Source organism: Poecilia reticulata, chromosome 19 (genome assembly GCF_904066995.2).
Source record: "Poecilia reticulata chromosome 19, P_reticulata-male-v2, whole genome shotgun sequence".
Taxonomy (NCBI): domain Eukaryota; kingdom Metazoa; phylum Chordata; class Actinopteri; order Cyprinodontiformes; family Poeciliidae; genus Poecilia; species Poecilia reticulata.
In genome coordinates, this window is record NC_088848.1 from 3,927,057 (window position 1) to 3,951,107 (window position 24,051).

At 40.1% G+C, this 24,051-nt stretch overlaps 1 protein-coding gene across 6 annotated transcripts in view; it reads left to right on the plus strand.

Annotated features, from left to right (window-relative positions):
• The window catches only part of dnmbp (dynamin binding protein), a 62,505-nt gene that overhangs the window by 33,896 nt on the left and 4,558 nt on the right, over positions 1 to 24,051 (plus strand). For 4 of the 6 annotated variants that reach the window (XM_008436671.3, XM_008436673.3, XM_081600170.1 and 1 more), the window contains 9 exons: positions 16,737 to 16,942; positions 17,651 to 17,747; positions 17,946 to 18,093; positions 19,033 to 19,050; positions 20,243 to 20,442; positions 21,150 to 21,280; positions 21,357 to 21,461; positions 21,534 to 21,662; positions 23,542 to 23,874. In XM_008436671.3, the coding sequence (XP_008434893.1) occupies positions 16,737 to 16,942; positions 17,651 to 17,747; positions 17,946 to 18,093; positions 19,033 to 19,050; positions 20,243 to 20,442; positions 21,150 to 21,280; positions 21,357 to 21,461; positions 21,534 to 21,662; positions 23,542 to 23,874 (1,367 nt within the window). Of the gene's footprint in view, positions 1 to 1,561; positions 3,373 to 16,736; positions 16,943 to 17,650; positions 17,748 to 17,945; positions 18,094 to 19,032; positions 19,051 to 20,242; positions 20,443 to 21,149; positions 21,281 to 21,356; positions 21,462 to 21,533; positions 21,663 to 23,541; positions 23,875 to 24,051 lie in introns of those variants that run through there. The other 2 variants (XM_008436674.3, XM_008436672.3) reach the window with 2 other exon arrangements.

Consider the following 24,051-nt stretch of genomic DNA (forward strand, 5'->3'; position numbering starts at 1 on the left):
GTCACTTAAACCCAATGTTTTATTTATGTTTTTTTTACCTTTTTTTTGGAAATTTTCAGTTTTTTATCAGTGAGAAAAAATGTGGGACTCTGTTGATTTTACGTGAACAATGTCAGGACATTGGGACGACTGGTTGATGTAATTCGGCACCTGGAGACTTGAGGGCCACACAAAAAGCCGTGGTGGCCAGAATTGGCCCCTGGGCCTCGAGTTTGACACATTTGTCATAGGTTTTCTTTCTCGAGGACTGCACAAAAATAGAGATATTAGTTGCAGTATATGCCCCTTTTCTTCTTCTTTCCTCTCTCTCTCATCTGTGCTCTCATCACTCTGACCTTTAGCATCTTGGGCGGTGTCGTTTGTATCCGGTGTGAGCATTTGCTGAGACTCCAGCTAATTATTACCCAAGAAGTTCAAAACACTTGGTATCTATTAGCCAACCATTGTTGCACTCTGAACAGGCCTTTGCAATATGAATATTGCACACACTGATACTGCGATGACGATATATTTGCGACATATTGTTCAAGAAGTTCAAGGGATTTGCAAAGTTTTGAAGCACACTGCATTTCATTTTAAAATTGAATATGTGCATGCATCTTCACTTTTGCTACGTTTTATATTTGCTTCTTTAGATTCTGTAAATTGCTCTATTAGTATTTATAAGTGGTATTGTGTGTATATTCGATGATGGATTAAACCTTAAATAAAGACTCATTTTTGTTTAGAAGCAACCTAATTATATTTAAGGCTGTTTGGTTTCATTACTAATTGCGTTGATGTGAATTTATCTGTCTTTTAAGCGTGTTCTTTCTATTCTCACCTCTTTCAGCCAGAGTTAAAGTGGAGGGAGTGGGCAGGTTGTATTATATACTCTACCCTTATGAATAGGATCGAGTTTTTCTCACACTAAAAGATTGTGTCTCTCTGAAAGTAGGGACAGTCTCCAACAATAGCTCATTGTATGTGCCAGCAGCTACTTTTTCACCGTCTTAATCAGGCTGTGTGCTCTCAAAAACCTCCTCTCTGCACTAATTGCCTCTCCCTGATTATATTACACGCTCCTTAAATTGTTATTTTGGTAGTTTTCTACTTCCCTCTGTTCAGTCAGAGTTAGATTACAGCCCCAAATGTGTATTTCAAGAAAAATCATATGGATACATTTGGCTGTAAATGATTGTCACGCGCTGACTTGCAGGGCAAAGTCGAACTGCAGAGACTAAGTCAAAGGTAAGGGTTGGATAAATGAGCTGCTGAGGATAGCAGAAACGGAAAAGCAAAGAAAATATGCAAAATTGTTCATGCTGCTAAGTGTTTTGTCCCCGTAATCTATTAAAAAAACACTCCAGACACAAACTTCTCTTGGAAACACGGGTCCAAGTTAGTAGAGACGCTGGGAGGGGCTGCTGGGCTAATCCTCATCCCATGTGACTGCTCTGAATCATTAACCCAGAAGGCCCCTCCTTCAGTAACCCACACTCGCTCCCTCCTTCCTTGATTCGCCGAGGTAGATGTGGGAGGGCAGGTTTCAATTGCACCGAGGGCTGGGAGGTGCTCTGGCCGGGCAGTCCTGCGGAGGCGAGTGAAGAGGAGACACGGGAAAACAAGTGGGAGAGTTAGAAACAATATGCTCAGCAGGTGGAGTCTCCCACGGCGCCTTGTTATGGAATGCAGGGTTTTGGAGAGAGAAAACAAGCCGCACTGAAGAGGAGCTCATCGGCCCCGGGTTGGCTGATTTCTGAACAAGCAGAGCCATGACGAGCCCAGCTGTTTATGGGAACCCGGTCATGTTTGGCCCAGGGGACTGGAACCCAGCAGCTGGCGTCCCATTGAGGAGAGGGAAGAGCGTGGAGGAGCTGGGGGATGCCGGCTGGGCCAGGGAACAGGAGCGGATGGCCCATTTGCAGCACTTGCAGCAGCTACATCAGATGCAGCAGCTCCAGCAGCAACAGGTTGCTTATCCTGGATATGGAGTCCTTCCTCCCGGGCCGCCGCAGGGACCAGTTTTAGTTGCAAGCCCGGTTCCACCTGGACATATGCCAGTGCCTGGTGGGATGATGGTTCCAGTTGGTGTGCCGACACCGCCTCCAGGACATGTTCAAGCTCCGTGGCCGGCCCAAGTTGGACAAGCCAATGTCTTCCACCAGCAGGCGCCTCTGGGCCACGATGTTTACTTCCACCCTCGGTCAGAAGACGGTCACCTGGACCTGAGGATTTCTGAATGGAAGGGAAAGCATTGTTTTTACCAAGGCCCTGAGGACGAGTACAACCTTCAGAACAATGTTCCTCAAGAAAGGGACAGCAGTGACATTAGGACTTATGAGGGTTATGGACAAATGGAGGACAGGGGTGGAAGGAATGATTGGGGTAGAGAAGATGAATATTACTCTGAACGGTACGACCACAGGAGGCAGAGAGACTCTGAAGAGTACAATTACAGGGACAGAAACGGGGATAGGGATTGTTATGACAGGAAATACAAAGACCAGTATGAAGAAAGGGGAGAAAAGCATTATGACACTAGGAAACACCGTAGAGAAGATGATAGGTACAGCAATCAATATGAAGACTACCATGATCGCAAAGACAAATACGCCCACAGAGACAATCAGTGGGACAGAGATTACTGTGAAGACCGGCATCGGGATTATTATGACTCCAAGGACAGATATCGCTCCAGAGAAAAAGATCATTACAGGCACAGAGAGGAGGAGCGTTACTACGAAGAACAAAAATCCAGGAACGGTCGCTCTGACCACTATGCAGAGGATCGATACGAACAACGGGATCGTGACTACAAACACCGGGATGACTACGACCGGAGAGGAGAGGAAGCGCAGAGAAGTAAACGAAGGGCCCAGTATGACTCTGAAGCTGAGGAGCGCTGGGAATACAGGGAGAGGGATCGCAACTACAGATCCAGGGATTCAGGAGATGAACGTTACAGCAGACGAAGGGAATACGAAACAAGAGAGGACAATGACTACTACGACCAGAAATATGAGTCCAGAGAAGAGGAGCGTCCCCACCATCGGGCCAGAGACAGAATCAGAAATCTGCGTTCAGTGTCTGTGGATCCTGATTATGAGGAGTATCCTGCAAAAGACCGCTGGACACACTGCGAGAAATGGGTTGAGCAGCAGAATGAGAAGCTGGCACGTGGAGAAATACAATCCTTTGAGGATCCCATCATGTACTGTCACAGCAACGAGCAGGAAAGGGGGTATGAGTCGAGCGCTGGCAACAACGGCTCAAAAAAGAATCATAAGCCTGTATATGTGGGGTCGCTGGACAGGAACAGCTTCTACAGGAAGACGGCCCCAAGCTCCCTGCGAAAGTCGCCGTTCGCCACCACCAGGAGACAAAAGCAAGGTAAACACAAGGATGTTGTCATGTGAGAGAAGGTGATCCACATCCTGTATTTGCACAACATGTTGGGCACTTATGTGGATGAGGTCATTTGTATAACTTAAGTCTGACGCCTTTACAAAGCATATAAGGTAAACCTTGAGATGGAAATTTAGAGGGAAAATTCTGAGACAAGTCGGATGAAGATTCCCAACTAAGAAAAACAGAACAGGCGAGGTTTGACAGTCCCTGCAGTCACTCTCCTGTCATTGGTGACCTCCAGATGTGCTCCTCTAATCAATGCCGGGGGGCTTCAGAGTGCTGACAGGCCACGCTCACCATAGAGGCACTCAGAAAAGGTGTGTGTGTGTGTGTGTGTGTGTGTGAGAGAGAGAGAGAGAGTATCGTGTATCTCAGTAGAAAGTGAGTTGTCAGGTATTTCGCAAGAACCTACAGAACAGGTTTGGTGGGTTCTCAGTTTTTGTTTTCTCTGTCATCCTCTGCCTCTGTGGGTTTCCACCTTACTGTCGTTCTCCGAATAACTCGGGCTGTGTGTGCGCTCGCAACTAGTATGTTCGGTTTGTGCATGACTGAATGGTCACTCTTTTATTTTATTACCTTTAGTTTTCAGAAAGACTCCCTGAAAACTTGCTCTACACAGCAACGGGTTGGAAATTGTGTCCGTTTTACACACATGTGGTGCTAAATTTGGCTCTTTTAACCCAAAGTTACTGGGAATTGTTTGTCGTTGGGCTGTGACTCGGAGTCCGAAGATTGTGACACATAAAGCTGTCAGCTGTCACAAACGTCTGCTGCCCTTGATATTCCTGTCCCAGACAGTTGGGGCTGTGGACATACATCCTTTAAGGCATTTTTACTTCAGTTTATTTAAACATTTCATTCTGTTGAAGACTTTTTCTTCTTGCCAAAGCCAAACTTCATATTTGGTGTCTTTCCAGTGTGGTCAGCAAGTCCTCAACAGCCATCCTGTACTATTCAAGTTTTAAGTAAATGTATTAAAAATAATAAAAAATAGGCACCTTTAAACTACTACTTTGTTGGTATTTTAAATCAGCTTCACACCTGCCATCAATTACATACAATCTGATGATCCAAGAGCTCAACTGTAAGAGCTCCATCAAGGACTTAATATGTCCAAGATGTGAAAATAGTTTCCTTTTTTCTCTATATATCTGGGTTATACACTAGGATTGAAAGACATAAGCATTTTTCTTCCAAAGAAAACGTCCAGGTTTGTCTAAAATGCCCTTTAACTTGGTGAGAGAAAATGCTGTGGTCTGATAAAAACCAAACTTGAGTGAAGTAAAATAATCTGCCAAAGGAACTGGCACTTTTTCATCAATACTGAGGAGTTATTGACTTAAAAAAAAACTCCTATGTCTTGCAGAAAAGTTATCTATAAGCCAGTTTTGTCTCATTTTAAGTGTACTAAGATATGTGCACTAAAAACTGGACCAGAAATACTTGGTACGGTTTTGTGTTTTTGGAGTGTGGGGGTGGAAGCATCATGTTGAGTTTTCTTTGTTTATAAGATGAAAAATATTGTTTCCTAATAAATACAGATAAATATATAAACATGATAACATATAAAACAGTCAGTTTTGACCAATGATTTTCACTGTGTGTGCTAGAAAGATCAGAATGAAGATGGATTTTATGTTGGCGCATCATAGTGAGTTTAAGCGTGACGCTTTTCTACAGCTCAGTAAAAACAGGAAAACAATGTTGGACATTCAAGTTTGGGATTAAATCCTTTTTTGGTAATGACAACTTACTCCAAACAGGATAAGACTGAAATGTTAGAAAACATTTCTCTTCTCCTTGGATTTGGGTAAAGAAATCGCGACCAAACCATCGCAGGAAAGTTTTGCAGTGTGGGATTGTTTCATGACGAGTTGGACAAAGACAAAGGAGCTCTTCCTTGGATCACATTGTTGTGTCTGAGATTAAGCAGGTGGCGCCCCATGACCCCCTCCCCCAGTTACCTAGAAGGCCTCTCAAGCTACACACACACACACACACACACACACACACACTCTTTCAAGGAGTCTAAGTACTAATCCGTAGCGTCAGCATGGTGAGTGGATGGTGGGGGTCTGTCTGGTGCCTGGCGGTGTCCAGCACTGACCTGACTCCCTCGCTGCAGCACGAGTGTGTGTGTGTGTGTATATATATATATATATGTGTGTGTGTGTGCACTAGTTAGGCTTCGGGAGGCTTAATTCGAGAGCTGACGGCATCTTTCAGATCGCACAGAGGCGTGCGCGCCTGCCTGTGCAGTGTCTTGTCATCCGTTAATCTTGTTAAACTGTTGCAGCTCAGTCAGGGGTTTGCTCTTAAATTGTAGAGCAAATAACATCAGACCATCCTGTTGCAGGACTTGCTGGGCTTAAAGTGACATTGAAGTGATGTTGGAGGCTTTTTATCTTTTACCCTGCATGTTTTCCCTGTTGAATCTTGCATCAGTTTAGTTTAATTAATGTTGCAAATTTGAATACATGTGCTGCTTTTGCAGGTTTTACATATTTACACAGTTGCTTAAAAACCGTGCAAGCATTTTTCATAAAGGTCAATGCAATATGTTACAATTGCACAAGTGAATTGTTCCTCTCCAAACATGACGGTTAATAATTTTCCTCCTGTCGGTTATGAATGTCTCCTCCATTCATCTCAACTTGTTGAATTTGTTTTAAAGTAAGAATTTTATCAGTTGTGCACTGGCAGAGTTTGAGGCGCCTTTGTGTGATTAATGTGTCGTCATCCGTCCGCGATCCAGCAGCTAGCGCCGTGTTGCCTGCTTTAATCCCGGGTTAGTTGCTGCCATCGGTGGGCAGCAGGCAGGTGGGGTTGGTGAGCTAAGACGGGAAATCTGAGGATAAAATCTCAAATCGTCTGACGACGTTGCTTTAAAGACGCCTTATCTCACTGACGACTGACAGAAAGTAATTCACATTACTCACGTCTGGATGAGTCACACATGATTTCATTTATGCTCATCCATCTTAATTGTGAGCTTTACTGCAAGTGTTTAAATTATAAATAATAATAATAATAATAATAATGCATATTTAGATTTTTGGGGGTTTTATCAGAAGACTGGATTTAAATATTTTTAGAAAAGTGAAGTTTTCTGCAGGTTTTCCTTGAACATGTTCAAAGACAAAGATTTAGACCCTCTAAGCTGTCAGAAATGGAAACCAGCCATATTAACCCGGTGTGTTAAATAGAAAGGTCAAAGGTTGGCCTGGTCTGAGTAAATTTTCAGGTTTATTATAAAATATGTGAAATGGTCGGCAGGAACGGCCAACGTTGATGCCAGTCACAATATTTTTTCCAGATAATGTTTTATCTTTTCCATCAATGTTTTTCCTTTCAGAAGAGTAGCGAAAGCTTCTTTAATACTTTTTTAACCCAACGTAGTTATCGGCCTTATTTACTCAAGAACCACTTCATTTCTCATTTCAAATTAAGAGCCTCAAATATAAATCGATGATGAAGCTCATAATTATTTCATCAGAAGGCGGGCTGACAGTGACTGTAAAGCAGCCATAAAATATTTTTATTTTGTGGGAAAATAAAAATAAATCTAGAAAAATAAGTCAGCAATATGACACGTGAATAAAAGACTACCTTTGTTTCCCACAGAAAAACTTTGCTTTAGAGGTGGAGTTTAATTTAGAAGAAGTTATTTTATTAGAGCTGCGATGCCACTTCTAAACATTCAGGTATTTTTGATCATTTTTTCCTGTTATAAACTGAAGCAAACGCCATATGAACCTAATGTTTATTCCCAATGTCTCTGCATGCAAACTCTGGCTTTAATGTTCCCTTCGTCCTTTATTACATGACTGGAACCGGCATCAACAATCCTGATGTCATCTGTAATTTATTAAGGTTACATGGAAAACATTCAGCACAGAAAGCCTGTGAACTTGTCCTTTAGTGACTAGTTTTATATAGATAAGGCCACGTTCACACAGTTAGTTAATTTAGGTCAGTTCTTCTTAGAGGCAAGTTATACGACGTTAGCAAATCAACCCGGTGTCAAAATTCACACGACTGTTTTTCTCATTCACATTATTTATCGTCACTAGACGAGCAGGAACGTTGTTGTAGCCAAACTTTCTTGTGCTGTTTGAAATTTCTCCTGGACTGACATATTTACGCAAACATTTTTCATAAAAGCAATACAATTTGATCCACTGATGTTTATAGAAGAGAAAAAGAAACATTTATTTTGATTTTGATGCGTAAAAACTGGAAGAAGCAGCCGCTAAATAAGTTAATAGGCAACTAAATGGGCTTATTAGAAAGAACATTGTATAAATTTGTGACACTGGTTTGTTTTCTGCTCGGGTAACTAGCCTGCAGTCTGCTGCTTGTTGTTGCTTTTAGTGAGTTTACAGCAAAATTACTTCAGTAACCAAGAGAAAGAGTTGGTGCTATTTTTCCTCAACTTCCTAGTTGTTCTGTATTTCTACTGTTTTTGTTGAGATATACGTATTTATTATTATTTTATCCAGTTTTTTGGAGTTGATTGTGAAGTGTGCACCAACGTGTTGGGGAGGGGCAGTGCTGGGTTACTCCATGTTCCTGTCAGACAAAACATTTTTTCAGATTTGAAAATGTAACATTTTGATAAGCTGAACTTGTTACTGACCTGAGTATTTGTCACATTTAGAGCAGGAACTTTTTATTTCAACTATAGCTTTTTCTTTTAATTAGTTGCAAATTAATTAGTTATTTTGTTGTTAATCTGACTTTCAGTGATGTACAATTGATGTTTTTGTCTTTCCTTTAGCAAGGTAGTTAATATATGCTTGTGTTTATCAGTAAAACAATCATTTGAAAGGGAAACTAATTGTGATTTAAAATCAGGGGAGGAGGAAACTGACAGCGAAAGATTTTATAGCAGCTGATAAAGCCTGAAGGGATGCGTCTGTCTCTACTTGTCCAGTAACCAGGAACTGATCAAATCTGACATGTTTAGTCAGCTCCAGCTGTTCTTACACAGCTTGTACTGCAGGTATTTTTCCCACAAGTAAAATGAGAACATGCTTGGCTGTTTCTGTAAACCTGCACCACTTCAGGACTTCTGGAGAAAATAAGCAAAATCAAAGATTTGTGATTGATTTCCAGTCTCTCATTTTTTTAAATTGATTTCCATTTCTCTATAAGAACAATAATTAACGACATTCTGGATTTTTTTTTCTGATCTTATTATTAAAGTCAGCAGTTACACCAAATATTTCCCTTTTACGCCTAAAAGAAACTAAAAAAAAAAGTATGAAATGATCAAAACTGCATGGTAGCAACCATTTCGTACTTTTGTGCAATTAGACTTGTGCAATCAGACTTTTGTCTGATTATTTGTTGTGCAAAATGACGAATTTTGAGTCTTTTTCCTTCAGTGACAACTTACACACTGAAGAGTGTTGCTGTTGGTGCAACCTGCTCATGTATGGAGATGCTGGGAGGAGAAAAAGAATGGAAATTTATGAAAACCTTAAGTGACATGTGCTCGGATGCATAAAAACCATGGAACTGTCTCCACTGTGTCGTATTAAGTTGCAGTCCTGAGTCACTTGTGGGGCCTAAAAGATTAAAGATCCTCCTTCTTGTCTTTATTTCCAAGACGTTGCAGCTTTCTTGGTATTAGGAGGCCCAACTTTAAGCTCCCTCTGTAAATATGCAAAACTGATGGTCTCTTGAAGTAATTGCATATTGTTCATCGTCAAATAATGCAAACCTGGAAGCTTCAAAGAAGTAAGCGATCCCAGGCTTTAAATGCTGCTTGGATCAAGTGTTGCAGCATTTGAATAATTCAGGGTGGTGATTAAATCGCAGCGTCGTCCACTTGAGAAAATCTCATCTTAAACGCCCCCTGGGTCATGTGAAAGCCCCGTTTCTATAGAGTTTGGCTTCAACACTTTGGTTATAGCGCCTTGCAAAATTAAATTTTATTTGGAGGAAACTGAGTAAAATGAGGCTGAATATAAATGCATGCCACACTTTTAAGATTTTTATTTTCAAAAAACTATAAACTCTCCTCACATTTCACAGTTTTGTGTGACTTTGTCGCAAAAAAATTTGAAGTTTGTTGTTGTAGCAGGAGAGGATTTTGTAAAGAACTGGATTTTGTTGGAGGAAACTTGAGTAAAATGACAAATGCATGCCACACTTTTAAGATTTTATTTGTAAAAAAAAAGAAGCAAAACTTTAGAAACCATAAATTCTCCTTACATTTCATAATTTAGTGCTACTTTATTTGTTTATCACAAAAGGCTTAGAAGTTGTAGCTTCACAAGATTGAAAAAGAACTGGATTTTGGTTAGAGGACACTGAGTAAAAAGAGGCTAAATATAAATGCATGCCACACTTTTAAGATTTTTATTTACATAAAACTTTAAAAACTACAAATGATCCCCACATTTTTTTGTTTAGTGCTACTTTGTGTTTGCTTATCTAAAAAAAAACGTGAAAGTTGTTATAGGTTAAAACTATTTTTAAAATAACTGGATTTAGTTGGAGGAAACTGAGTAAAATGAGACTGAATACAAATGCCTGCCACACTTTTGAGATTTTTATTTGCATAAAACTTTGAAAACTACCAATTATCCTCACATTTCTCAGCTTAGTGATACTTTGTGTTTATACTTTGCGTTTGTTTCTCTAAAGAAACTTGGAAGATTGTTGTTACAGCTGGACGAGATTTTAAAAAAGAACTGAATTTAGTTGGAGGAAGCTGAATAAAATGAGGATGAATACAAATGCATGCCACACTTTTAAGATCATTATTCACAAAAAACTTTTAAAAAAAACTATAAATTATCCTCACATTTCCCAGTTTTGTGCTACTTTGTGTTTATCACAAAAACTTGACAGTTGTGGCTTCACTAGATTGAAAAATAACTGGATTTTAGTTTGTAAAAACCTTTGAAAACTGTAAATTCTCCTCACAATTTAGTGGTGATTTGTGTTTATCAGAAGAACTTGACGAGACTGAAGAAGAACACAGCGTGTTTGCATCCTGAGCCCCGGGGTAAACGTTGGAAACTGGTTCCTGGGAAGTTTCGCGTAGGAGCAAGAATGTGACCCTTTGACATTTGACCCTAAAAGAGAAAAACGGGACGGCTCACCACTAAACAAACTCCCCTGTCAACAGACCTGTGTCCTAAAACGGCCGTGATTCTGTCTGGACAACAGCACGAGGATTTATTTGAGTAGATTCTCTTTACTTTCCTGAGATGATTGAAGAACAAGATGGAATTCATTGTTATAGTCGTCTGCAGGGAAATGACGCAAACACCAACTTCCAAAAAAAACGCATGTTCATAAATCCCGCAGCGATTTATTTATTTTTAATTTTATTTTACCTGTCAGTCTTGCGAATCGTTTGGACCGCATCGTGCACTGGCTGCATGCCGCGGCTTGCAGGTTCTTACGAGAACCAGTTTGGATGCGCCGGCAGCGGCAGCATGTCTCGGCCGAGTTGAGTTTCCCAGCGGGATCTTTTGGGAGAAAGCCGCTCCCAGCTTCCATCCTCCCCCCCCACCCAACCCCACCAAACCCGATATGAGGAGAGCCCCCGAGCCCCCCAGCTTTCCCCCCGTTGCCGCGGCAACCGTGTGCACACTGCGGCGAACTTTGGAGCAGAACACACACAGGCGCTTATTGTCTCGTGACCTTAGAGAGTCGCATGCGGGCCAAACGTTTGATTCTGAAGCAGGTCGACTGCAGAGAAGCACGAAACTTTAGCGTCAGGCGACAGAAAAGAGTTTACTTGGATTGGTTTAGCTTTAAAAGTGATAAAAATGTATGTTTAGGTGTATTTTTAGCAGGAGAACTTGGTGGGGTGGGGGGATAGGTTTAAATAACTTTTTCCTAATTGTGATGGAGTTCAGTCTGTCAGGTGACGGCAGCTTGTGAAACATGAAACGGACTGGACCGGACCGGACCAAACCTGGCTCAATAAGGTCCAGAAAACTTCCGGCGATGCCTGATGATGGTTCTTTTATCACAACTACAAGCATTCAGAATAACGGTAACAACATCCAGGGTGAATCCCGCCGGGTGTGGCCCCCGCAGGACGAGAGCGCTCTCCTGTGCCCAGACTTCTCGTCGAAAATCTGATCAGCTGCATTGAGAGATCGGTTGACCAGATCCATAATTTGTAGATTTGGAGGATGTGCAAAGAAAGGCTCCAAAAATATAGAAAAAGACGAGACAAAAACGGAGCAAGCAGGGCAGGGAGGGAGCAGAGGGAAAAACGACGGAGAGCAAGAGGAAAAACGGCAAATCATATTAAATAAACTCAACATGATGTGAAGCTTTCAACTGTTTTTAACACAAATATGACCAAAAAAGTTTGGTTTGCAACATTTCTTACATTTATTTTAGCTTTTATCTGTTGATTCCCAGGAAAGTGAATCTTACAAAACATATAGTCAGAATATTATATTTCTAATTTCAGTACTTAGTAGTACTTGCGTAGCATTGTGATAAATGAAACATCCGTTTTAATTCTGTTTACCAGAGAAAGATTACAACGTTCAGGATGAGAAATTAACTAATGCAAAAGTAAGAAATAAAAATTAAACGAACTAAAACAAAAGTATTAGTGATGAAATATGTCCAGTGGATTATGAGAATGGTTTGTATCAAGGTTGGTCACTAAAAATAAAATCAGATCTTCTGAGGTTCGTATAATCTTCCCGAGGTCATCAACATTTTTAATCCAATAAAAATCACGTCTGAAATTGGTTTTATTTGGAGTGATCGGAATAAAAGGAGGCCAAGAACAAATGCATGCAAGTATTTAAAGATTGTGCCCACAATTATGCGCCACTTCTGCTTTAAAAGATCCTGAATAGTTTTGTGGATCCTTCAGACTGTTGGAAGCTGCTTCTGTTTTCACGCTTTGATCAATGAAACAAGCAGGACGACGGATCCTGCTACGGAAGTCCGTGTCCGGGTTTTGGCGTCGTCCTCCCTGGTGTGTGTTTGTGTGTATTGATGGAGGGGATCCCATCCATTCTCATGGTTACTGGGCCTCTGGCGTTTTTAAACTTTAAATCCGATCGCAGGACGGGTGATGGTGTTGGTTTCAGAGCAGCAGGTGGGTGAAAATTCACTTTTCTCTCTCTGAGTAACAAGAAACAGTGAAGGTAATGTCGGATGTTTCTCAACCATATTTACCTTCAACAAAAATGATTTAACATTTACCGTAAACCCCAGTGAGCATTGAGTTCCTGCCGATAACCAGAGTTTAGTTTCTGATAAACATTTGATGACTTGTGCTGATCCACCAGGTGTGACAACCAGGTGAGTCACGCTGCGTGTCAGAGGAGCTGCTGTGTGCCTTTTTTTTTCTGTCTTGCGTCACTTTATGGTGCGATTAGATACTCTGCCCTTCCTTCTGTGACTCTTCTAGAAAACACTTTGCTTTTGTAAGCCGAGAAGTGGAAATGTTTGATTGGAGAATCGTAGCAACCAGTCGAAGGAACCAGACAGGCTGGACGTTTCTGACTGATGTAAAACGGAGCCGCTTCCGGTTTTACTCGTCAAATGTGATGAAATAACTTGGACGTGCTGTTTTTATCGGACCTTTTGAACTCTGCGCTGTTTGGAAATGGTGAAAATCATGGGTTGAGTGTGTGAGCAAGTGACTAAGACTCACAGGGTTTGACGGACTTTTAAAGTGATTTATTAGAAATTTTAAGATCTGCAGTTTATTTCCTGACTTTTACAATGACCACATTTATTATTAAACTCAAAAATGCCCAAATTAAAACGACGCCATCAGACTTTTTAAATACTTTTTTTTAAATGACTGAAAAATTAGGCAATATTTAACATGTTTTACTGTCAGGTTTTCATCCATGTGATCTGGCTGGAGTCTAAGATATGAATTATGTTTAGTTTATTATCCATCGCTGCTGTTTTTCTCTTTGCACAGATTTAATTTTCTTTCCTAATTACATTTCTCACGTCTATATTTTTTTATTGATTTTTTCAAAGCAAAAGAATAAAAAAATAAAATATTTCAGTTAGATTAAGGTATATGTAACATGATGACTTGAGACCTACGGAGGGCTGAAGGTGCCACAATTGAATACAGTTTGAAATAACGAATTAAGTAATACTCTTAAAATAGGAAGTAGATTGCATTTAATTTATGAAAAACATGTATTTTGATCCAATTATATAAGATTTCATTAATTATTAAATTTATATCTATAGAATTTTTGACTTTTTAAATATTTATGTAACTTTTATTTGATGCATTTACTGTAAATACTTGAACATATGTACCGATTTGTCTGCTTTATCTTAATGTTGGTGTTTTATACACATCCAGATCTGCTCAGACTTTCAGTTTTTGTTACATAGAAAGCAATAAAAAAAGCATCAATGACAAACTTCCTTTTTGTGATGATAAAGAAAGATGATAAACCGCAGACCATGGCTTCGGTTTCATGTTGTATCAAGTACAGTTTGTTCTGTTTCTGTTGCCGTTTCGAGTGTTTACTGTTCAGGATTCAGTCAGCGATAACCGGGAAATCACAGGAAGTTACAGAATATCGACCGATTCCTCATTATACAGACTGGATCACTGAAACTGTCAAAAAATTATTTATTCTTACTGCAAAATGAATTGGAAAGTACAGAATTTGCTGCAGAAATTTGTTAAAATTGAACATAAACGTAGTTTATGACTGCTGTTGAATCGTTACACTGTGTGTGAGTTTATATTTACTGAGATAAAACAAAGAGATTCTGGTAAACTGGGTCAAAACGAGCCTTCCCAGGTTGGTTCTGATGGAAACTGTTGCTTTTTTAGAAGACTGTGAATCGGAGCGTGTGATTCGTTCTACATCAAACGTGGGAATGAGGCGATTGATCCCAATTAGATACCGAGTCCATTGTTTTTCCGTTCCCTCCGCACTGGGTCGCAGGGTGACTTCTAAATAAAAAACAGAAAAGAAAAAGAAACCCAATTAGTGAACCAGTTTCTGACCGGCGGAGGAAGTGCTGCCCGGTCGGGTTGGAGCGACGAGAAAAGCTCATTTGAGTTGAACTTCTGCCAAGTCACGGGAGCAGGGAGCGGATCAGGAACCTCCTGCTTTGCTCTGGTGATAATTTGTGCCTTTGTGCGATAAAACGTCCAACAATTAGTTGGAAAAGGTTGAATTTTTGCTACCTGTGACCTGCCAAGTTCTGGACGCTTAAAGGGGGAAGCGACGTTGTTGTTGTTGTCGGGGATGATGAGCAGAGTTAACGTCATTAGTCTCTGTTGAAAGGAGATGAGTGACGTCACCTGCAGCCGTGGCTGCAGATACCTGCACATGCTCAGTCTGCACCGACCCGGGTCCCGTCTGGGTCAGGTCTCTGCTCCATTTAAAGTCTCCACACTGAGGTTTGCTCAGTTCAAGCACAAATTTAAATGTTTTTGAAGATTACAGATTGGATATAAACTGCAACGTGATGACGCAGGTTACTAATCTCTTGGGTTTTCATTTATTGCCTTTGTTTAATAAAGATCTTGACTTAAATATTCATTAAAAACTTGCAAAATGGACATTAAAATGTAAAATAAAATAGGATAAAACGGTAACTTTTGCTGCATATATACAATCTATAGAACAATTCAAGCATTTTTACTCATAATCGATTAGTTTTAATCATAAACTATTGACATCTAAGTGGTTAAGGGAGTGTTTAATGTCTTTTTAAACAATTTGTCTCAAACTCTATTCACATTGTTTCATCATGAATGCTATGATTGTTTAAAACTATTGGTGATTTAGTTTGGAACAGCAAGAATTTAAACGTCTGGTAGAAAATAGAGGGAACAATTTCTGCCAAATTATAAGAAACAGAAGGTAAAACGTATCAAAAGCTACATTTTCTATTGAATAAACAAATTATAGATAAAATCAATTGTAGTGACAACAAATAATAAAATGGCTATAAATTAGTTATTTGACCCAAAACAGATCAATGGCATTGTAGTGCAAAATGCAGAATTTCAAAATAAGAGCATGCTTGCAGTGGAATATGTTAAAATATCAAAATTATTATTTTTTGGTGATAACGTCATGTTTTTTTCTCATTTACAAGATGCATGAATGCACAGATTCACTTTTTTCCTCTACTGATACCGATACCGATATTTGAGGTTTAGAATCCGCCGATATCGATCCGATACAGAAAAACAGGTTTTCTTTTTTTTTTAACGCAGACATAAAAAAGCTGAATTGCATTTTTTATCTCATAACTCTGCACTGATGCACCAAAAGCTTCATGAGTTTGGCTAAAAACATTTAGAAACACAACTTTCCTCTGTTCAATCAGTGTAATTAGGAATATAACAGCCGATTTGAAATAGATATTATAGAAACTGACTGACAAAAACAAGCTTGGTGAAAAATAAACTCCAACAAAAAGTGGTTCAGAAAGTGTAATTAGTAATTCTAAATATAATGTAAAATAAATAATAAGGCATAGAATTGGACTTAATAGATCTGTCCTTGTGGATCTGCCACATTGTCACCGATACCAGAATATTTTTAAATACTGGTTTGGATCGGTGCGTCTCTGGAAGTTTCTTCCTTCCAGGATTTTAGTAGGGAGGTTCTGCATGGACAGCAGTGGTTCTATCAGGACTTTAATTTATGACTTTCCTCCTCGAACGGCTCAAACACCCAGAACTCGCTGGTTCTTCTTCCCAAATTGGCCCAAATTTCTTTGGTACGTTGCGGTTTCTGCTGCACTGATTCAGAGTTTTGGATTTTCTCTGAATGTCTCTCTTGCAGTTTCTTTTTTTCTTCCTTTATTTCTTTTTTTTTTTGTTGCATTTTACTCCCACCAGAATCTGTTTTCATGTTGCGAAAACGACTCGCTGATGCAGATCTGACCTCATCCAGACGGATTGGACACAGTTATCAGCATGCATGAGCAGCACATGCATCCTGAAAAGCTTTAAAGTTCGCTCTGTTCCTGAGAGCAAACCGTACGTCTGCGGTCGCTGTCACAGCCCATTGTGCCGCTCACAAAGAACCCGAGTCCACTTCGGTTTTGCCTCTATTCATGAAAGGCAGCGATGCGTGATCCAGGCCTTGCCCTCGGTCCTGGGCCTCCCCACAGACGAGCGCCGCCGCCGACCCTCCATCGGGACGAGGCGAGGAGTTCGGGGCGGAACGGGTGGGCGGGTACGGGGTTGTTTGGCTACAAGCGAGTGGATGCGTGGGCTGGGAAACTCCTCCTCCTTTTGTTTCTGCAACAAGCCGATCGTTTTGTTCCCGTCTGATCTCAGATATCAGCCGAGAGGAGAATCTTAAAGAAGTTTAATCTTGACTTTCCAGAGATGACGCTGCTGTCGTCGCAGCCCAAACCCGCGGACTCTGGCCCGGTCTCCGACGAAGCCCCCGCTGCCGGCACCGACCCCGAGCAGAGGATGCTGGAGAAGAGGTCAAAGGTCATCGAAGAGCTGCTGCAGACCGAGGAGGACTACGTCAACGACCTGCAAATGTGCATCGATGAGATCATTGTGCCGCTGCAGGAGAGGAAGGTAAAAATTCAACAGCATTTAAAAACTATAATAACGCCACGTATGATGGAAACTGAAAAATACAAAAAATGTATTGATAATAGTCAGAATACTATTAGAATAATGTCCTTAAATTAAGAGAATAAAAACATAAAATCATGAGAGTAAAATGATAAATTTGAGAATAAACTTGTGAGAATAAAATGTATACATAATACAAGAATAAAGTCATTAAATTATGAGAATAAAGTCATTAAATTATGAGAATAAAGTCATTAAATTATGAGAATAGTCATTAAATTATGAGAATAAAGTCATTAAATTATGAGAATAGAGTCATTAAATTATGAGAATAAAGTCATTAAATTATGAGAATAGAGTCATTAAATTACGAGAATAAAGTTATTAAATTGAGAATAAAGTCATAATGCTTCCAGTATAAAGCTGATGAATCTAAAGTCTAAAAAATACAAGAAGAAAATCAAAATAATGTGAGAATAAAGTCATATTACTGGAATAGTCATGGTACCAGAATAAAGTCGTATTATTTTGACTTTATTCTTGTAATTTTATTATTTTTATTTTCTTAGCGTGGCCCTAATGCTCCATCGTCATTACTTGACCGTTTTCTAAAAGTTGAATCTTTCTAATATTTAGATTTTTACTGTAGATGTGACGTTTTGTTGCATTCATGAATGATCTGAACGGTCCAGTAAATTACCTCACCAGGTGGAAGTGGACTTTGAGGGGCTCTTTGGGAACATCAGCTCTGTGATTGAGCTTTCTCAGCGCCTCTTGGACCGACTGCAGGAATCACAATCCGTAGGTAAGAGCTGTTAAAGTTCATCTTTTCTAAATTCTGATTACAGCTCAGCACATTTCCTATTTTTAACCTTCTTCACGAGATTTCTAAGCCATTTGAAAAGTGTTTTTGAGTCCCGTTTAAACTAATTTTTACCCTTATTTTTGTCCCTTCATTAAAACGAAGCACATTTCCTAACACTTTTGCATCCTGTCCTGTCAGGAGTCGTGTTTCTAGATTTCAAAGCTGAGCTGGAGGAAGTGTACAAGCTGTACTGCCAGAACCACGACGACGCCATCTCCCTGCTGGAGAGCTACGAGAAGAAGGAAAGCATCCAGGCTCACGTGTTGGAGTGTCTGGAGAGGCTGAGGTGAGCGGCGGACACGGCGTCTTAAACATGGAGAAGATCACGTTCTAAATTTCACCTTTGACTTTTGCATGGAAATTATGAAAGAACTTTATCGTCTTGATCCAATCATTTGATTTAAATCATCGGCAGCAGGAATCATCCACCCACCTTCTAAGGTTTAACAGCTACGCTCTGAATGTATCAAACTCTGCCTGGAGACCGCATGATAAAACGCCTTACTGCTCTGTTTATGTTGATTTTATTAATCCTGAACTACTCTCAGTTCAGAAAACGGATCTTATAGACGAGGACAAAGCATTTACAGGATTAAAGTCTTAATATTTTTCTACTCCTAAGTGCACTTAGAAAACCCGAAGGTTCTGATGGTTTATCGCAGCAGAAGAACAGTCCAGTTCCGGTTAATATTTGGAGACGTCAGAGCTGCAGTGGTTAGTTTTTCTGGCGTCAGTCAGCTGGAGCAGCCCAGGAATGCGCCCGGCCTCGTTCCTCCTGTCCGGTTTCACCGTCTGTGACTCAGTTTCTTCAGCCGACTTCTGGTTTTCAGTGAATTATTGTCGCGTTTGAAGACAAACGCTCGACCTGCGAACAGGAAGCTGCTGGAACAAAGAGGCTGCGGCTCCATAAACAATCTAGGCCAAAGTTGACGTTTTTATTATCACTTTGTAACTTTTAGTTATCTCCTTCATACGAACAATACTTTGTGACTGTTTTTATAAGACTTGAAAAGGTCGTGTTACCCACACCCAATGTTTTTACTGCTTCTTTTGCTCCTGTCCCAACTTCAAATGAGAAATCTGTAACTCCTAATCTCTCAGGTTTAGTTTTAATCTCTTGTTTGAGAAACGCTTTTGTCACATTTGTCAACATAAAGACTTGCATCATTCTTACACTTTAAACACAGTTTTTTATGTTATCTTTGTACCTCTTTCCTTTCTACAGGGCGATATACCGCAAGCAGTAAGTCTACTTAATGAATGTCGGCATGATTTTCAGCCTGGCAGCCGTCCTGACTGCATGTCTGCTGCTCACTAACCCTCCTTTAAAAATGGCCTCTGTGTTTGTGCTCAAAGTGAAAATGAACCTTTAAAAACAGCTGTGCTGAATGGAGACTTGCCTCTTTGTGTCTGCGTGTGTTTCCTGTGGTTCTGTTGGCCTTTAATACGTCTTCCTGTTAGAAACGGGCAGCATGAGATTGATTCTGGGAAACGGTGCCACCTACAGGACTGAAAGAGGAACTGCATGTCAGTTAGGATGAGATATTTGGAAATTTGCTAAACAGAAAACAAAGGATTTAATTCCTACGATGTCGTGTTAGGGCCATTATACATATGGGAAAAAATAAGTACATTTCTGACAAAAAAATTCTGACATTTTGTGGAAAAGGCAAAAAAAAAAAATTTGGATTGGAAATTCCAAGTTTAAAAGTAAAAAAATCTGAAATTTTGTAGAAAATGCAGGAATATTTCCTGGCTCCAAAAATCTAAATGTTTGTTAGAAAAATCTATGACATTTTGAGATTAATCTCAGAAATGTTTTGGATTGGAAGCTCTTAAGTTTGAAAATTCAAACTTCTTTGACTCAAGTTCAGAAATTTTCAAGTTCTGACGTTAGTCGGAAAATTTCTGAGTTTTTTTTTTTTTCTAGCAAATTTCAGCTTTTCAAACTCAGAAATACCCAAGTTGTTTTTCTCCAATCCATTTCTGAAATTAATATCAAAATTTTTTAACTTTTTTCTAGCAAATTTTGACTTTTTCAAACTCAGAAATGTTCTATAAAAAATGTCTGAGACTAATCTCAGTGTTTGAGCTTTTGGCAGAAATGTAATCCTCTATTTTCCCTTCTCTCTGCAGTGGCCCTGACCCGCCGTCATAAAGCCCTTTAGCTGTTTAAGTAAAAACTTTGTCCTGTAGGTTTCATTAAAGCAAATCAGTTTCTTCTGCTTCCCCTTAAAGCCTCTCAATCAGAGCTTTGCTCATCATCAGAAACAAGCATGTGATGAGGCGCTCATCATTGGATCGTCCATGATGGCTCCATATGTTCCTCCATCACTGATCTCATGATGACTATGTGTGATCTTTCTGACCTTTTAAACCTTTGGCTTTTTATATATTTTAATTAGTTTCATAAATGTTTTCTGGCTCTTTTGCAGGGGTAAAACTAATTACATCAACCTGGGCTCGTTCTTGATCAAGCCGGTGCAGCGGGTGATGCGTTACCCGCTGCTGCTGTCGGAGCTGCAGGGCGCCACGCCGGAGCGTCACCCGGACCGGCACCAGCTGACCCAGGCTGTGCAGGCCATCAAGCAGATCAACGTCAACATCAACGAGTACAAGCGCAGGAAGGATCTGGGTAACTTCATTTTACTGGGGCGATTATTTTATTCCACCTGCTCAGCGATGAAGCAGAAGGAATTCAAAAATTAGACTTTTGTTCGAGAAAAAGATTTTCTAGATCCAAAACATAAAAAAGTCCTTGTGTGTTTCCGTAGTAAGAGGAAAAAAGGTAAACCTTTCCCTAGTTTTTGTGGCTGATTCTCGTCAGAATTTAAAAATGTTTAATGTATTTAATTAAATGTAATGAATAGATGCACCAAAGTTTTGTTTTTTTGAGTGAAAGTTGCTGGTAGATTTACTGTGAAATTGCCCTAAAAGAAAAAAGTGTGTTCATACTTTGTATTGCACCTAATATGGAGATTTTAATTTGTCTGAAAATCTTATTCAAAATATTAATTACGTTTATTTATCTAGCGCCAAATCACAACAAATGTAATCTCAAGACACTTTATATAAAAAACGTTTCTATCTAGGGCCACAAAAAATCTTTCCAAGTGCCACATTAGGCCCTCGGACCACATTTTGAGCACCCCTGATCTAAACCATTTAATCCGAATAAAACCGATTAAAGTTTGTCTCTGTAGCATGAGAGATGATGACTGCTTTTGTAAGACACCATAGATTTTTCAAATTCAAAAATACTTTATTGATCCCAAAGGGAACAATTCATCTGATTTGGCTCCATGATCCTCCTGTCTCAAGTTCTCCCCCTGCTGTCCACAGTGGTGAAGTACAGGAAAGGAGACGAGGAATCCTTCATAGACAAGATCGCCAAGCTGAGCGTTCACTCCATCATTAAGAAGTCGAACCGCGTCAGCAGCCACATCAAGCACCTCACAGGAATCTCTCTTCAGGTCCGTTTCTGGTTCTGCTCTGACTCGAGTGTCCCCCTGAGGCCTAAATAACGTTTCACCTTTTTTAATTCCCTAGATTAAAAGTGAAGAGTTTAATGACGCAGAGAAGAAGTTCAGGCTGCAGGAGAGGCTCATCAAGTCTTTCATCAGAGACGTTTCCATGTACCTGCAGCACATCAGGGTAGGAGGAAACCCCCCACGAGTCTGTTTACGTTTTACCGTGAGCGTGACGTCTGGATGAATTTCCGTGCAGGAATCGGCGTCTGTGAATGTCCTGGCTGCCATCAGTTTCGTTGACATCTACACGGAGCGCAGCGTTCTGGATCCGGAGGGCTTCCAGAGAGCTCACCGCTGCATCAGCGACAAGCAGTTCACTCAGTTTGTGAGTAAACGGCCCGTTAGCCTCACCAAGGCTACGTTCACGCTGCAGCCTGAAGTGACCCGAATCCGATTTTTTTAATGATTTCCTTTGTGAAATCTGGTGTTCCAAATATATGCGACCCGTGTGAACTGCAAACGACCTGAAAGTGTCCTGCTTGTGCAGTAGAGGGCGCCATAACGTCACACATAGAGAGCGTGCTCAGTGTTGAGGTTCTCTAAATCTGAAGGCCAACGTGTAGTTTGGAAAGAACGTAAGAAGTTATGGAATATGAGGTCAGATAATGAAATAAATGGAAGACACTTACCGTATTTCATGGACAATGAGGCGCACTTAAAAGCCTTTAATTTGATCAGAAAACAACAGTGCGCCTTGTAATCCAGTGCAGAAAATGCTGTGTATAAGATAGAAAAAACAGCTGATGTTCTAAGAATCAGAGGAATAAACAGGATGGAGAAGATAACTATAAATAAAATAAGAACTGGGAATAGTTTTTTTAAGACGGGGAAACTTCTTACTGGTTTGTGTAATTGGTGTAATACTAAAGAAACGATGCAACATGTTTTTATTAGCTGCAGGAAATATGTGAATCAAAGATTACTGACGATAGAAAAAGGTTTTAATGGGGAATTGAAATTTGAGAATGTGGTTGCTCAGTTAAATAGCAATAAAGGAAAGGGAATGGTATTAAATTTTTTTTAAATAAAATTAGGGGAATCTGAAAGATTAATAAAATCCAGGAGATGGCAGAAGTGCAAAACTAATGGATGCCAGTTGCTGTTAAAATCTAAGGAAGAAGATGTTTTGCAAATTGCCATAAATAAGAAGAAGTGCTCAGTTTATCTATTGCAAGAAGGTTCAGGAAGAGGATATAAGGCAATTTTTGATTTTTATAAAACAAGATATAATTTTTTTATGTCATGTAGTCCACACTCCTTACCGGTTGGGGGCGGTAATGCTTACGTAACGTATTTTGCCAACCGCCAAAAACAACAAAACTTAGTGCTCAGTGTTTGCGGAAGTACATGGATGCTATTTGTTTTATGAATGTAAAGAAGTATTAAACTTATGGGATCAACTTCGTAACTTTCTGTCTTCTAAGACAATAAATTTGGATTTTGTTTCCTTACAAAACATTCAATTCGGCTTATTCATTAAAGATAAAAATCTGGAATTTTTAGTCAATGTTCTGATTATTGCAACAAAATATTATATCCATAAATGTCGTTATGCAAAATGCTCCCTCTCAATCAATGCTCTTAAAAATGAACTCTCCTTTTTTATGAGTTGTCTAAAAAAGATGCATAATTTAAATGCAGTAAAATTGTATGAGTTAATGAAAGATTTTAGTTTGTATCCCCCTAACGTGTTTTTTTTTTTCTTTGTTTCCTTCTTGAGCCTTTGAAATCAATGTGATTTGTTAACATTAGGAGTTGTGATCTATAATATTTGTTTGTTTTGAAAAAAAAAAAAAAAGTACATGGTTGCTAACGGTGGAGCATAGCTTACGATGTTAAAGTTGTTATCCGACCGGAGCAGCACATTAACGACTCAATCCTCGTTATCGTCCGCCATGGCTGCCGTTTTTTTCTTTCCGCTTGCGCGTATCGGGACGCAGAATAGTGACGTTTGTCGAGTATTAGTGACGTCGAGGTCGGATGAATGCGGCCTGTACGTCCGGACACTGGTAACATTTTAAAAGATCGGGTACGTATCGGATATCCAATTAGCCTGGGTCGCATTCAGGCAATAAATAAATAAATTTAAAGAAAAGAAAAGGATTTTTTCCACTTCAGGCTGCAGTGTGAACGTAGCCTTCGAGTCAAACTCGAATGTTTTTTTTTTTTTTTTTGTGACCAAATCCACTTTTCGTCCCGAGCAGAAGGAGCGCGCCGAGGCGCTGGTCATCAAGCCTCTCTCCCAGCTCCTCGTCATGTTCGCCGGGCCGCACAAACTCATCCAGAAACGCTTCGACAAGCTGCTGGACTACGACAACTGCAAGGAGCGCGCGGACCGGCTGAAGGACCGCCGCGTGCGCGACGAGCTGCAGGTGGCCCGCAACAACTACGAGGCGCTGAACGCGCAGCTCCTGGACGAGCTGCGGAAGTTCAACGCCGTGGCGGAGGAGCTGTTCAAGGACTGCGTGGGCGCCTTCGCGCAGGCGCAGAAGGACTTCATGAAGCTGACGCTGGGAGAGCTGGAGCCGCTGCTGCAGGTCGGGCACTGGTTCTACTGGTTAGGCTGATCAGTATTACCGAGTGTTTTTGTTCAGTTTCTAGTGCAAATGTCTTAGTACACTTGTTGCTTGGTTTCTTTAAACTTGACACAAAAAAAAAAATGTCTTGTAAGTGAAATAATCTGCCAGTGTTAATAATCAGAAATAATAATCAGT